Genomic DNA, 12,491 nt, shown 5'->3' on the forward strand with positions numbered 1-12,491 from the left:
CGTCTGTGCAGCGGTGAAGAGCGTCCGTGGCGAATACTACCTCAACGGGCACTGGACCATCGGAGGAGCCTGGGCCCTGCCTGTGGCCAGCACTGTCCTGCACTACGAGCGAGGGGCCGAGGGGGACCTGGCGCCAGAGCGGCTCCTTGCTCGCGGCCCCACCTCCGAGCCCCTAGTCATCGAGGTGAGGGGCTGCCAGGGAGCAGGGCCACCTGGTCCCCGAGAGGCCGAGGTGTGGGGGCTTTTGGCCTGCTCACGAGGGGGGACCCCACTGCGCGCAGGCCTCAGCAAGGACCTTCCCACACAGCTTCTCAGCCAGGAGCCCAACCCGGGCATCAGCTATGAGTACCACCTGCCCCTGGGCAGCCCCCGCCCTGGCTTCCACTGGAGCCACGGCTCATGGAGCGACTGCAGCACCGAGTGCGGCGGAGGTGAGGGCAGCCCCGGGAGGTGGACACGTACATGACATGTCTGCACATTGTGGGGGCCACCTGGAGGAAACCCAGGGGTCAGGGACTCCATGAAGGGCCCCCCCCCCTTTCTAAGCTAAGAGAACCAAAGAAGGCTTCCCCAAGGTGGCCGCAGAGGCTGGGCTCGGAGTGTCAAAGCAGGGCTCCATCACCTGCAGATAATAATCTTCAAACCTCAGTTTCCTCATCTGTAAATTGGAGGTGATGATGGGTGGCACCAATCCCAGGGGGTCAGTTGAGATTTAATCAAGATGACACTTGGGGTGTGTCCAGAATGATACCCAGCCCAGAGAACGCTTTTGGGGAAGGCTGACCGACCACGTGGCCATGATGGCCGGGCATCTGCAGGTCACCAGTCCCGCCCAGTGTTCTGCACCACTGACAACGAGGTCTACCCTGACCGCATGTGCCAGCACCAGCTGCGGCCGGCTGACCGTCGCCCCTGCAGCACTCACCCGTGTCCACAGACCAAACGGTGAGGCCCGTGCCAGCCCCCTGCACCCATGGTGGGGCCCGAGCCCTTGGATGGGAAGGCGGTGTGGTCTCTGGGCCACTTGAGCAAACAGCTGGGTCGGTCCAGGGCTCCCTCCAGCTGTGGCCAGAGTGGGGAAGAGGCAGCTGTCACGGGGGGCGGGGGAGCAAGGGCATGAGATCCAGGGCTGTTCTGTCCACGCATGTGTGCCCAGTGCTCAGAATGTCCAGGCTGGTGGTAGGAGAGTGGGGAAAGGTACTGGAGGCCCTGTCTGAGCCAGCAGGGGACTTGGCTCGGCAGATGCCAAGAAGTGGGCCAGGGATCGGGCCACAGGGCCTGTGGGCATCAACCATGCCTTTGTTCACGCACCAAGGACCTCTTACCTGCACCAGCCCAGAGCGTGGCACCTTGCTGGGGCCCAGCGTGCCTGCAGGAACAGGTAATCAGCAGGCCACAGGCTCCCTGCCACGCTGGTGCAGTCCTTCCACCCTCGTGGCCTCAGTGGCATCTGGCCTCTTGGTGGCATCTGGCCTCTCAGGATGGTGGTGGGCTTGGCTTTGCATGGTGCACTTGGGGCTGCCTTTACCTCCGGTCCTGGTGCTTCAGGGCCAGGCGGGACTACTCTGCAAGTGGGTGAGCGCAGCCCCTCTGGGAGATGCCCCCTGCTAAGGTCAGACGCAGAGGCGATGGAGTCTGGCTGGGGACGACAGGGAGCCTGGTGAGAAGGAGAAAGGGGGACACGGGAGGACAGGAAAGCTAAAACGGGCAGCCAGGTTCCGTGCTGTAGGGACCAGTGTTCAGTGTAGGGACCAAGGCGTGTAGAGAGCGTGGCCTTTTGTGAAGAGCTCTCTGCCCTGCCCCCTCCTCCCTCCCCCCTCCCCTTGTCAGGCCTAGATGTTAGGACGGGCCAGGTTGGAGGATCCCCAGTCCACTCCTATGTGTGAGAGCTGGTGCTGCCTTGGGCCTGGGCTCCGGCTGCTGGGCCAGCCTGACCAGATTCCTGCCCCCTGCCCCACCAGCTGGAAGACCGGGCCCTGGTCGCCCTGCTCAGCCTCCTGTGGCGGTGGCTCCCAGTCCCGCTCTGTCTACTGTGTCTTGTCCGATGGGGCTGGCGTCCAGGAGGCCACTGAGGAGGCCGAGTGTGCGGGCCTGCCCGGGAAGCCCCCTGCCACGCGGCCTTGCAACCTGCAACGCTGTGCATCCTGGAGCGTGGAGCCCTGGGGAGAGGTGAGGCCCCTGCCCGGTGGGGCTGTGGCGGGGATGCAGGGAGGGGAGGAAGTCAGGTGCTGGGTCTTGGTGGCCTGGGGTGGCAGCAGAACCGCCCTGGGAATCATCATCTCTGCTGGTGGAAATAGATCCTAGGAGATAAAGTGACCTGCTGGGTGGTCTTGGAAGCTGTGGCCATGGGGGGGACTAGGAGCAGCTGCTTGGACCCTTCCTCCTTCTCCAGGATCCCAGGCTAGGGAAAGGCTCTGCCTTGGCATGAAGGAGCAGCCAAGCCCATTGTTTAGGGGCAAGGGAGGAGCTGGCCCTGTCTGGGGCTGCTGGTCAACTACTTCCAGCACGTATATTACATACATTCAACTTTTGAACGAGGGAATGTGGAAGAGGTACCTAGGCTCAGTGTCAGCAGGCTGTGTGATCTCGGAAGAGTGACTTGGCTTCTCTGAGCCCAGGATACGGGCAGTAGAGGGCCATCCACCCTCTGTGCCAGCAGGTGGGCCTCTAGCTGTCTGCCCTGGCACAGCTCCTCTGGGCGAGGACAAGCTCCTGCTGACAGCCTGGTCCTTACAGTGCTCTGTCAGCTGTGGTGCTGGGATCCGGAAGCGCAGCGTCACTTGCCGGGGAGACGAGGGGTCCCTGCTCCACGCCACAGCATGCTCCTTGGAGGACCGTCCCCCCGCCTCTGAGGCCTGTGTGCATGGAGACTGTCCCCCCATCAACGACCAGGCCTGGCACGTGGGCGCCTGGGGTCTAGTGAGCACTCGCCTCCTTCCCGTCCGTAGCTGCTGCCCAGTCCTGGTCCCTTGGGTGTCTCACAGGTAGGCGGACACGTGACCATCCTTGGGTCTGACATGCATTACCAGGCAGTTTCCACCCCCCCTCCCTTGTGGGGACCCCCAGCCTCAGGGTCTCTCCCCTTCTGTGTGCCTGTTCTTTCTCTGCACGCCCACCCCTCGGGTCCCAGTGCTCCAAGAGCTGCGGCTCGGGCATTCGGCGGCGCCAGGTCGTCTGTGCCATCGGGCCACCCAGCCACTGCGGCAGCCTGCAGCAGCCCAAGCCCGGGGAGGTGGAGCCCTGTAACACACAGCCCTGCCACCCCCCTCCAGGTGAGGACGGGGTGGGGGTAGAGGGGGTGTGGGGTGCGCCTGGCCCGACCTCCTTCCCCACCACGACCCAGCCAGCACTTCCTGTGCCACGGCCGGCACCCACAGGGCTCCTGGGGCTCCGTCTGCTGAAGCCTAGAACTCTGTGCAGCCTTGTGATCTGCCCTGTTTCCCCATCAGAGGCCGTGTCCTCCTCCCACCCCCAAAGCCCACGTAACTACCGTCACTCTCGGGTTCATTTCCTTGGGCTGCAGTGATTGTATATGGCTTCCTTATTCCTGTTTATACCCTCCCCCCCGAACTTATCACGAAGGGTGGGTATTTGGTGCATTTTTATCGAATGACTGAGTGATTGAGTGCAGAGGAGGGAGGTGGTCCAGGAAAGAGTGTCCGCACATACTGCTCCTGCCCTGGGTTTCCCTTTCCCTTCCCCCCATCCAGCCTGGGAAAGATGTCCCAGGTACGAGGAGCTGCAGGACAAAGGGCCCAGAAGGCAGTACTTGCTTGGTGTGAGGATGAGGAAGAGTGTGGGTTGGGGCTCAGCTGGGAGGGGGTGAGTGGGGGTGGTGGGCTTCTGATACTGCAGGAAGGTGTGTTTGGCCCCGATGTGCTAGTGGTGAGGGCCCCGAGAGCCACGATGGTAGATTTCCAAGGGAGGCACATGGCACAGCGACTAAGAACAAGTTGTCTGGAGTTAGCAGCTAACCTGAGTTTAAATCTCAACTCTGTTGCTGACCAACCACGTGGCTCTCCTCTCTGATTCTCCGTTTGCCCATCTGTACAATGGGGTTAATAAGAGTGCTTTTTCTTATGGTGGTAACTTGGCACTGTGTCTGAACACCCAGAGCTTGATAAGCAAAGGGTCAATAGTAGTGGTGGTGAGGCCGTGGGGGCCCCCTGGGCCAGGCTCCTGGGGTGCCTCAGCCTGGCCTGGGCTTCGTGGTGCATGAGCAGGAAGGTCCTCAAGTTTCTGTGAGTCCAGCCTCCTGGAGCCATGGATGCCTTCCTAGAAGAGGTGGCCCCGAGCCTGCCCTGGAAAGGCATTCACATAGGTAGAAAGGAAGAAAACAGAAAGCATTTCAGGCCAGGTTGAAGTGTAAGAGAAATAACCTTCATTGCTATTTTTATAAAAATAATCAGGGCGCCTGGGTGGCTCAGTCGGTTAAGTGTCTGACTTTGGCTCAGGTCATGATCTCCCAGTTCGTGGGTTCGAGTGCCACGTCAGGCTCTATGCTGACAGCTGGCTCAGAGCCTGGAGCCTCTCTTCAGATTCTGTGTTTCCCTCTCTCTCTGACCCTCCCTTGCTTGCGCTGTCTCTCAAAAATAAATAAAACATAAAAAAAAAATCTATGTTCGTTGTAGAAAATTTGAAGACATTAAGAAAGCAGCATATAGACCAGTGGAATTGCCTTGATTCCCATGCTTCAGTGGGATAAGTCTAGTGCATTCCCTCCTTTTGTGTGTGGGGTTTCGTGTGTGCTTTTCCCCTTGAAGCCATTTAGTGTGTGAACGTTTCCTTGTCTCGTGATTTCTCCACCGAAGTCCGTGGTGGGTGGGAAGTTAGAACTTAGGTGGTTTCTGGGGTGTGGGTACTGTTGCTGACACTGTAGCGCTGACTGGTGTGCCCAGGGGAGGCCCGCAGAAGCCTCTGCTCCTTCTCTTTCTAGAATAGCACTTGCTGGCAGAAAGAGAGGGCGAGCCCCATCTGTCATTTAAAATTGTCTGAGAATTACATTTAAAAAGTAGAAGGAAGGGGCGCCGGGGGGAGGCACAGTTGGTTGGGCGTCTGGCTGTTGATCTCAGCTCAGGTCATGATCCCACAGTTCATGAGTTTGAGCCCCGCATTGGGCTCTGCGCTGCTAGTGCAGAGCCTGCTCGGGATTCTCTCTGTCTCTCACTCTCTTTCTGCCCCTCCCCCACTTGTGCTTGCGTGCTCTCTCTTTCTCTCAAAATAAGTGAACTTTAAAAAGTAGAAAGAAATAAGTGAATTTATATTAAATAATGTTTTATTCAGGGTGCCCTAGCTGGCTCTGTTGGTAGGGCATGTGACTCAATCTCAGGGTGGTGAGTTCAAGCCCCAAGTTGTTGGGTGTAAAGATTACTTAAAATTTTCCTTAATTTAAATAGTGTTTAGGGGGTGCCTGGGTGGCTCAGTCAGTTAAGCTTTTGACTTTGGCTCGGTCATGATCTCACAGTTCGTGGATTTGAGCTCTGCGCTGGGCTCTGTGCTGACAGCTAGCTCAGAGCCTGGAGGCTGCTTTGGATTCTGTGTCTCCCTTTCTCTCTCTGCTCCTCCCCTGCTTGTGCTCTGTTGCACCCTCTGTCCCTCAAAAGTAAATATTAAAATAAATTTTAAATGTTTTATTTAGCACAATTAAATATTTTTAACATGTAAGCAATATAAAAAATTAAGAATAGGATATTTTACATTCTCTTTTTTCACAAGATTAAAAAAGATCTTCTAAATTCCATGTATCACTCACACAGCATGTCTTAATTCAGTTGCTAAAATTTCACTGGCATACTTGATCTATATTTAGGTTTCATAAAACGTATAGTTGGAAAAGTAGATTCGCTAACCGAAGTCATTCCAAACATACTGAATTATTTTCCAGTAAGTTAATCAAGCATCGGTTTTTAAGTTTAAACTTAAATTAATTCTAATTAGAATAATGTAAACTCAGTTTCTCGGTCACTGTGGTCATGTTGTAAGTGCTCAGTAGCTCTGAGAGGCCAGCAGGACCCCAGGACCAGCCCTCAGCCAGGGTGCGGGTGTGGGGGTGGTGGCAGGAGGGCCGTGGGGGCAGGAGAGGGGCCTCAGGCCAGGGCTGCAATTAAATTTGTCAAATAGGCTGGGGCGCCTGGGTGGCTCAGTCAGTTAGGTGTCGACTTCAGCTCAAGTCATGATCTCATGGTTCGTGGGTTCGAGCCCCGCACCGGGCTCTGTGCTGACAGCCAGCTCAGAGCCTGGAGGCTGTTTCAGATTCTGTGTCTCCCTCTCTCTCTGACCCTCCCCTGCTCATGCTGTCTCTGTCTCTTAGGGGAAAAAAAATTGTTAAATAGGCCCAGGGGAGCCACTGAAAGCTTTGCAACTGGATAGTGAGCCAATGAAAGCTACTTTAGGAGGACAGTCTAAAGTGGAGGCCATTGGAGCGGGAGCCTGGAGGGGAGAAGGCTGCAGAAACGCAAGCGCTCACAAGAGCCGTGAAAAGGAAGGACCAGCCACTTGCCCAGCAGAGCCTGGTGCCCAGATGGTGCGCAGGAAGGGGTCCCGGACTCCGAGTTAAGCCTGAAAGGTGGAAGAGCCGGGGCAGGATGAGCTGGGCAGGAAGGTGCCTTTCAGATTGAGCCAACAGAGGGCTGGCTGGGGACTGTGCCTGTGGTCCTGGGGGTGCCCACAGGAGATGACGGAACTGGGGGGAGTGGGAGTCTGCCTTCCGCCAGGGTTTGGCCTAGTTGGGAGAGGAGATGAAATGAAAACGAAGGTTTTACTGCGTGTCTGCTAGAGCCTTTCAACCCTAAATTATTTTTTAAATATTCCCTGGGGGCTGGCCAGGTCTAGTCCATGTGGAGATGAAATTTTCACTTACTTTTTATAACTTTGTTCCATTATGAGGTAATATGCTTATTGTGGAAAATTTGAAACACACTGACAAATAGAAGGAAGTCCCCCACCCCTAACCCGCCAACACGCGCACGCTAGTGCACAGCTCAGAACCTTTCACTAGGCGCGTTTTGGGGTGAGTCCTGTTATGCATCATTTAAAAAAAAATTCCTGTTCATACTTGGCCTTTTGTGTTTTTCTCCATTTTATGACGAAAAATCTTTTTGAGAACTCTGAGGTGGTTAAATATATACCATAAAATTCTCTCACTGTAATGGTACAATTCATAATTTTTGTAAGTTTTACCAAGTTGGACAATTAGATGGTAAAAAAAAATGTTTCACATTTCTGAGCGGACCTGACTCCAATTCCCCATGCTGGGAAGACAGGCCTGGTTATTGTTTAATTCCAGTGTATTTAACATATGGTGTTACATTATTTCCAAGGATACCACGTTGCGGTTCAACAATTCTGTACTCAGTGCTCATTGTGGTAAATGTGCTCTTAGTCCCTTTACCTGTTTCCCCCATTCACCACTCACCTCCCCTCTGGCAGCTGTCAGTTGTCTGTGGTTAAAAGTTTTTCTTTCTCTTTTTCCTTCATTTGTTTCTTAAATTCCACATAGGAGTAAAATTCTAGAGTATTTGTCTTTCTCTTATTTTGCTTAGCATTATACTCTCTAGATCCATCCATGTTGTTGCAGATGGCAAGATTTCATTCTTTTTATGGCTGAATGATATTCCATTGTGCATGTGGAATCTTCTTTATCCATTCATCAGTCAGTGGACACTTAGGTTGCTTCCAAATCTTGGCTATTGTAAATAATGGTGCCATAAACATAGAGATACATATGTCTTTTTGGATTAGTGTTTTTGTGTTCTTTGGGTAAATAGTAGTGGAATTACTGGGTCATGTGGCAATTCTATTTTTAATTTTTTTTAATCTTTATTTTTGAGAGCAAGAGAGACAGAGTGTGAGCAAGGGAGGGGCAGAGAGAGAGAGAGAGAGAGAGAGACAGAATCTGAAGCAGGCTCCAGGCTCTGAGCTGTCAGCACAGAACCCAGTGTGGGGCTCAAACTCATGAACTGTGAGATCACGACTTGAGCCAAAGTTGGATGTTTAATGGACTGAGCCACTGAGGTGCCTATTTTTAATTTTTTGAGGAAGGCTAATGAAGAATTTTAAACATACAGAATAGTTGAAGAACTGCATAGCAAGCAGCCATGTACCCGCACTTAAATTCTATAATTACTGTTTTGTTATATATGCTTTTTCATGATTTACTCCTGTCTCTTCATCTATCAAATTGTGTTTTTTAAACAAGTGTTTTTAATACAGAATTTTTTTATTAAGGTGAAATTCACATAACATCCAGGTAACCACTGTAGAGTGTACACTTTGGTGTTGTGTGCTCACAAGGTTCTACAACCACCCGCTCTCCTCTAGTTTTCAATTATTTCATCATCCATAAGAGCACACTGTGTACCCCTTAAGCAGTCACTCCCCACTAACCCTAACTTCTTCCTGGGTAACCTGATCTGCTTTCTGTCTCTGGATTTGCCTGTTCCGGATATATTGTATAAAAGGGATATTACATCTTTCATGCCTACCTTTCACTCAGCAGTATGTTGGTTTTTTTTTTTTTTTTTTCAATTTTAAAATTTTATTTTGAGAGAGAGAGTGCAGTGGGGGGGAGGGGCACGAAGAGGGGGGGAGAGAGAATCTTAAGCGGGCTCTACACCCAACGTAGGGCTCTATCCCATGACTGTGAGATCACAATGACCTGAGCTGAAATCAAGAGTCAGCTGCTTAATCGACTGAACCACCCACGCAGCAGAATGTATTTGAGGCTTATCCAGGGTGGAGCACGCATCATGTCATCTTTTCTATGGTTGATAACAATTCCATGGATATGTCACAATCTGCTTATTCATTCATCTGTGGATGTATATTTGGATTGTGTCCACCTTTTGGCCTTAACGAATAAGACTACTATAAACGCTCATGCATAAGTTTCCGTGTGGGCATGTGTTTTCATTTCTCTTGGGTACATGCCTCAGAGAAAGTGCTGAGCTCTATGGTAATTCTATGTTTAACTTTTGGAGGAATCACCGAACTGTTTCCATGGTGGCGGCACCAATTTACATTTCCACCCGCAGGGCCTGAGGGTTCCAGTTCACCCATGTCCTCACTGACACTTCTTATTTCAGCCTTTTTGATGAGAGCCGTGCTAGAGGGTTTGAAGGAGTGTCTCATTGTGGCTTTGATTTGCATTTCCGTAATGACCGATGATGTTGAACATCTTTTCATGTGCTTATTGCCTACTTGTATGTTTTCTTTGGGGAAATGTCTGTTCAAGTTCTTTGCCCGTTTAAAACATTTTTTTCTTTTTTTTTTTTTTAAACGTTTATTTATTTGGAGAGAGAAAGTGAGCGCACAAGTCGGGGAAAGGCAGAGAGGAAGACAAAATCCCAAGCAGGCTCTGCACCATCAGCGCAAAGCCTGATGTGGGGTTTGAACTCATGAACTGTGAGATGGTGACCTGAGCCAAGATCAAGAGTAGGATGCTTAACTGACTGAGCCACCTAGGCGCACCTTTAAAATTTTAAAGTAATCTCTACACCCAGCTTGGGGCTTGAACTCAAAACCCTGAGGTCAAGAGTTGGGTACTCTACTACCTGAGCCAGCCAGGTGCCCCACTTTGCCTATTTTTTAATTGGATTATTTGTCTTTTAGCAGTTCAATCTAAAAGTATCATTTTTTTGTTTTACGTAGTTGGGATCAAACACTGATGCTAATTCTGTATCTGGCATTTCTTTTTGCTGAACACGCTAACATTAGCGTTTTCTGTGTGACTAAAGACTCTTGAAACACGAGAAGGGTGTTTTATGAACTTACAGGTCTGCTGCTTTTTGCTTCTGCTGTCCTGGGTGCCCAGGCGCTGCCTGAGTAGTGGGGTGGGAGCACGTGGTGGTTAGCCTGGCCCCTGCACCGGCCTGACGGCCTGCTCCCTGCAGGCATCCCCAGCATGCAGGACGTGCACAGCAGCCCAGGGGGTCCTCGGATATCTTTGGGGCCTCAGGCAGCCCCTATCTCAGGTGAGCAGCTCCGTGGAAGCCCCAACACAGGCCTCTGGAGATGGAGGTTGGGGGTTGGGGGGTAAGTGAGGTGGGTCCGGTGTGGATACAGATGGAGAATGAGCAGCCAGGAGGACACCTCATGTGTGTTTTACTTCCTCTTCTTTCTAGATTCCAGAGACCGGTGGTGGGCCCCTCAGGAGCAGCCCTCAGTCCAGGGAAACCCCAGAGGAGCCCAGGGCCTCCACCTGCCAGACCCAGCCCCCTCTCTGCAGCAGTCGCCACATGGGCAGCCCCAGCAGTCTGGCTTGGCTCCCCACGACTGCAGACTCAGCCCCTATGGGTGCTGTCCTGACGGCCACACCGCATCTCTTGGGCCGCAGTGGCAGGGCTGTTCTGGGGCCCGGTGTCAGCAGAGCAGGCAGGCGCCTCTTCCCCTTCACCAAGTCAAAGGGAGATGGGGGCAGGGCAGCTCTGTGCAGAGAGGGGGTAGGGTTTGCAGAGCTCAGGGATGGGACTCCCGAGGTGTTCTCTCCCAGCTGCTCTGATTGTACGGTCTTGGGGACTCTGCTTCCTGTCACTGACCTTGCAAATGTGCAGAGTGGGGTAAGAATTTCTGCTCTTGCTACAGAAGTCAGCCTGTTGAGGTGTAGCCTGAGGCCCTGGGAAGGCACGTGGGATAGAATTCTAGCTTCCAGATCCAAACCAGGCTACCAGTCTCTCTAGAGCTGGGGTGCTGAGCACCTGACTTTGGGGCCAGCAGCCTGGTGGTGATTCCCAGCTCAGCCACTTATCAGCTGTGTGCTGGGTGATCAGGCAAGTTATTCCTCTGATCTTGGCTTCCTTTGCTGAGACTGGGAAAAGTGACAGCCGTGGGCCAGCGTTGCCGTGAGGATGGAACAGTCCCAGGGTGCCTGGCACACGGAAGGTGCTCTGATACGTTCCTCTTTCACCTTCTTTCCCTACTTCTCACTGACTGAGCTGAAACAGGAGGTGGGCTCCGCTCCCTCTTCTGCTCCCCCCCACCCCCCCACCTGCTGTGATTTTGTAAAACCTACCCAGGAAGCCGAGATTTGTGCAGGCTTAGTAAATTTCCTCGTGGGTTAGGAGTTTGCGCCTCGGGTAGGCATTGAGGATCTGTCAGGTATCAGGAATAGGGCTCTGCTTATCGTGCTGCCTCCCTGGCAGCCACTGAGTGGTTGGTGGACGTGGCTTGGCACTCAGAATGGTGTGCCCCATGTGCAGGGACATAGTGTCTTCCGCTCGGATCCTCAACTGCTCAGCCGCCAGTGCAGGGAGTCTCAGAGCTGGGTTTCCGGGATGCTGGAAGCTTGGGGGTCCCGTGAGGGTGGGGATCAGGGGTTAGGTGGTGATGAGACCGGTGTGTGATGCTTGTTTAGGTACGGGTGCTGCCCTGATGGGTTGTCTGCGGCTGAGGGGCCCCATCAGGCTGGCTGTGCAGAATCTTACAGCAGTGACAAGACTGGCAGAAGGCCAGTGTCCAGAGCAGTGGCTTCCACGGTAAGTGTCTGGTTTATATGAGGGGGCAGGAGTCCCGTGCCTGCTCAGTGCCACTGTGATCCAGACTCTCTGCAACTTGGGCTTCAGCGAAAGGAGGTCCCTGAAGCCTGCTGGCTCACAGGGCTTCAGATATGGGCCTAGGCTGGAGTGGGGGGGTGTGCATGCAGGGGGGTTCGTCTGGCCTTGCCCTGGGGCTGGGGTTCTGCATCATAGGCTCCTAATTCTGCCCCTCCCTCTTCCTGTCCTCCCCCAGGTAGCCTAGAGTCCCTACCAAGAGGCAGACCTATTCCCAATGTCCCAACTCTGGGCTTCCTCCACAGGCCCCCAAGGCCCACCAACCCCAGGCTCAACAGAATGAGCCCAGTGAGTGCCGGGCCTCCCAGTTTGGCTGTTGCTTTGACAATGTGGCCTCTGCTGCTGGCCCTCTTGGGGAAGGCTGTGCAGGCAAGCCCAGCTATGGTGAGTGGATGCCCTTACATCCTTCCTGGTGAGTAGGCTCTGGTACCATTTTGTCCCCCTTAACCACCACAGAGCCCCACCCAGATCTTCCTACTAGCTCAGTTATTCATTCTTTTCTTTGACAAATATTTACTGACCACCTACTAGGTGCCAGGTCAGAGAACAGTGCCATATTGTTCTTGTTCCTAACAGTTTGCATTTGAAACCATCTGACTCCCCAACTTGTGGGAGTTGGGGAGAGTTGTAGGCAGCGCCCCCGCAGACAAGGAAGGCTTGTCCCGTCCCCCTGCCCCCCCCATCCCTACCATGGGGGCTGAGCCCCCTCCAGAGGCAGAGATGTTATAGGGTGGTCAGAGCCCAGATGGACAGGGATGTCCCCACCCTGCCTGGGATGAGACCTGGAGGTCATTGAGGCTGGGGCATGGGATACCTGGGTGGCACTGGAAGGGACCACCATGGGGACCTCAACAGCCAGATGGACTGGTAGTCAGGGTCTGCAGGAGGCTGGTCCCTGGATGGGCTTTAAGCAGGGGCTGGCCGCAGTCACCTCTGTGTCTGTAG

General features: G+C 53.4%; 1 protein-coding gene across 3 annotated transcripts in view; it reads left to right on the forward strand.

Moving 5' to 3' along the window:
- The window catches only part of PAPLN (papilin, proteoglycan like sulfated glycoprotein), a 34,724-nt gene that overhangs the window by 10,382 nt on the left and 11,851 nt on the right, over positions 1-12,491 (forward strand). For 2 of the 3 annotated variants that reach the window (XR_005525992.1, XM_039219951.1), the window contains exons 9-19: positions 12-184; positions 308-431; positions 819-945; positions 1,316-1,381; positions 1,962-2,169; positions 2,737-2,919; positions 3,131-3,272; positions 9,891-9,971; positions 10,122-10,371; positions 11,351-11,471; positions 11,792-11,930. Coding sequence is in view for 2 of the 3 variants with exons in the window: in XM_039219951.1 (XP_039075882.1) it covers positions 12-184; positions 308-431; positions 819-945; positions 1,316-1,381; positions 1,962-2,169; positions 2,737-2,919; positions 3,131-3,272; positions 9,891-9,971; positions 10,122-10,371; positions 11,351-11,471; positions 11,792-11,930 (1,614 nt within the window). In the remaining variant the exon portion in view is untranslated. The remainder of the gene's footprint in view (positions 1-11; positions 185-307; positions 432-818; positions 946-1,315; positions 1,382-1,961; positions 2,170-2,736; positions 2,920-3,130; positions 3,273-9,890; positions 9,972-10,121; positions 10,372-11,350; positions 11,472-11,791; positions 11,931-12,491) is intronic. The other variant, XM_039219953.1, reaches the window with a different exon arrangement.

The sequence above is a fragment of the Hyaena hyaena genome, unplaced genomic scaffold, assembly GCF_003009895.1.
Source record: "Hyaena hyaena isolate Hyena2069 unplaced genomic scaffold, ASM300989v1 scaffold_851, whole genome shotgun sequence".
Classification (NCBI taxonomy): domain Eukaryota; kingdom Metazoa; phylum Chordata; class Mammalia; order Carnivora; family Hyaenidae; genus Hyaena; species Hyaena hyaena.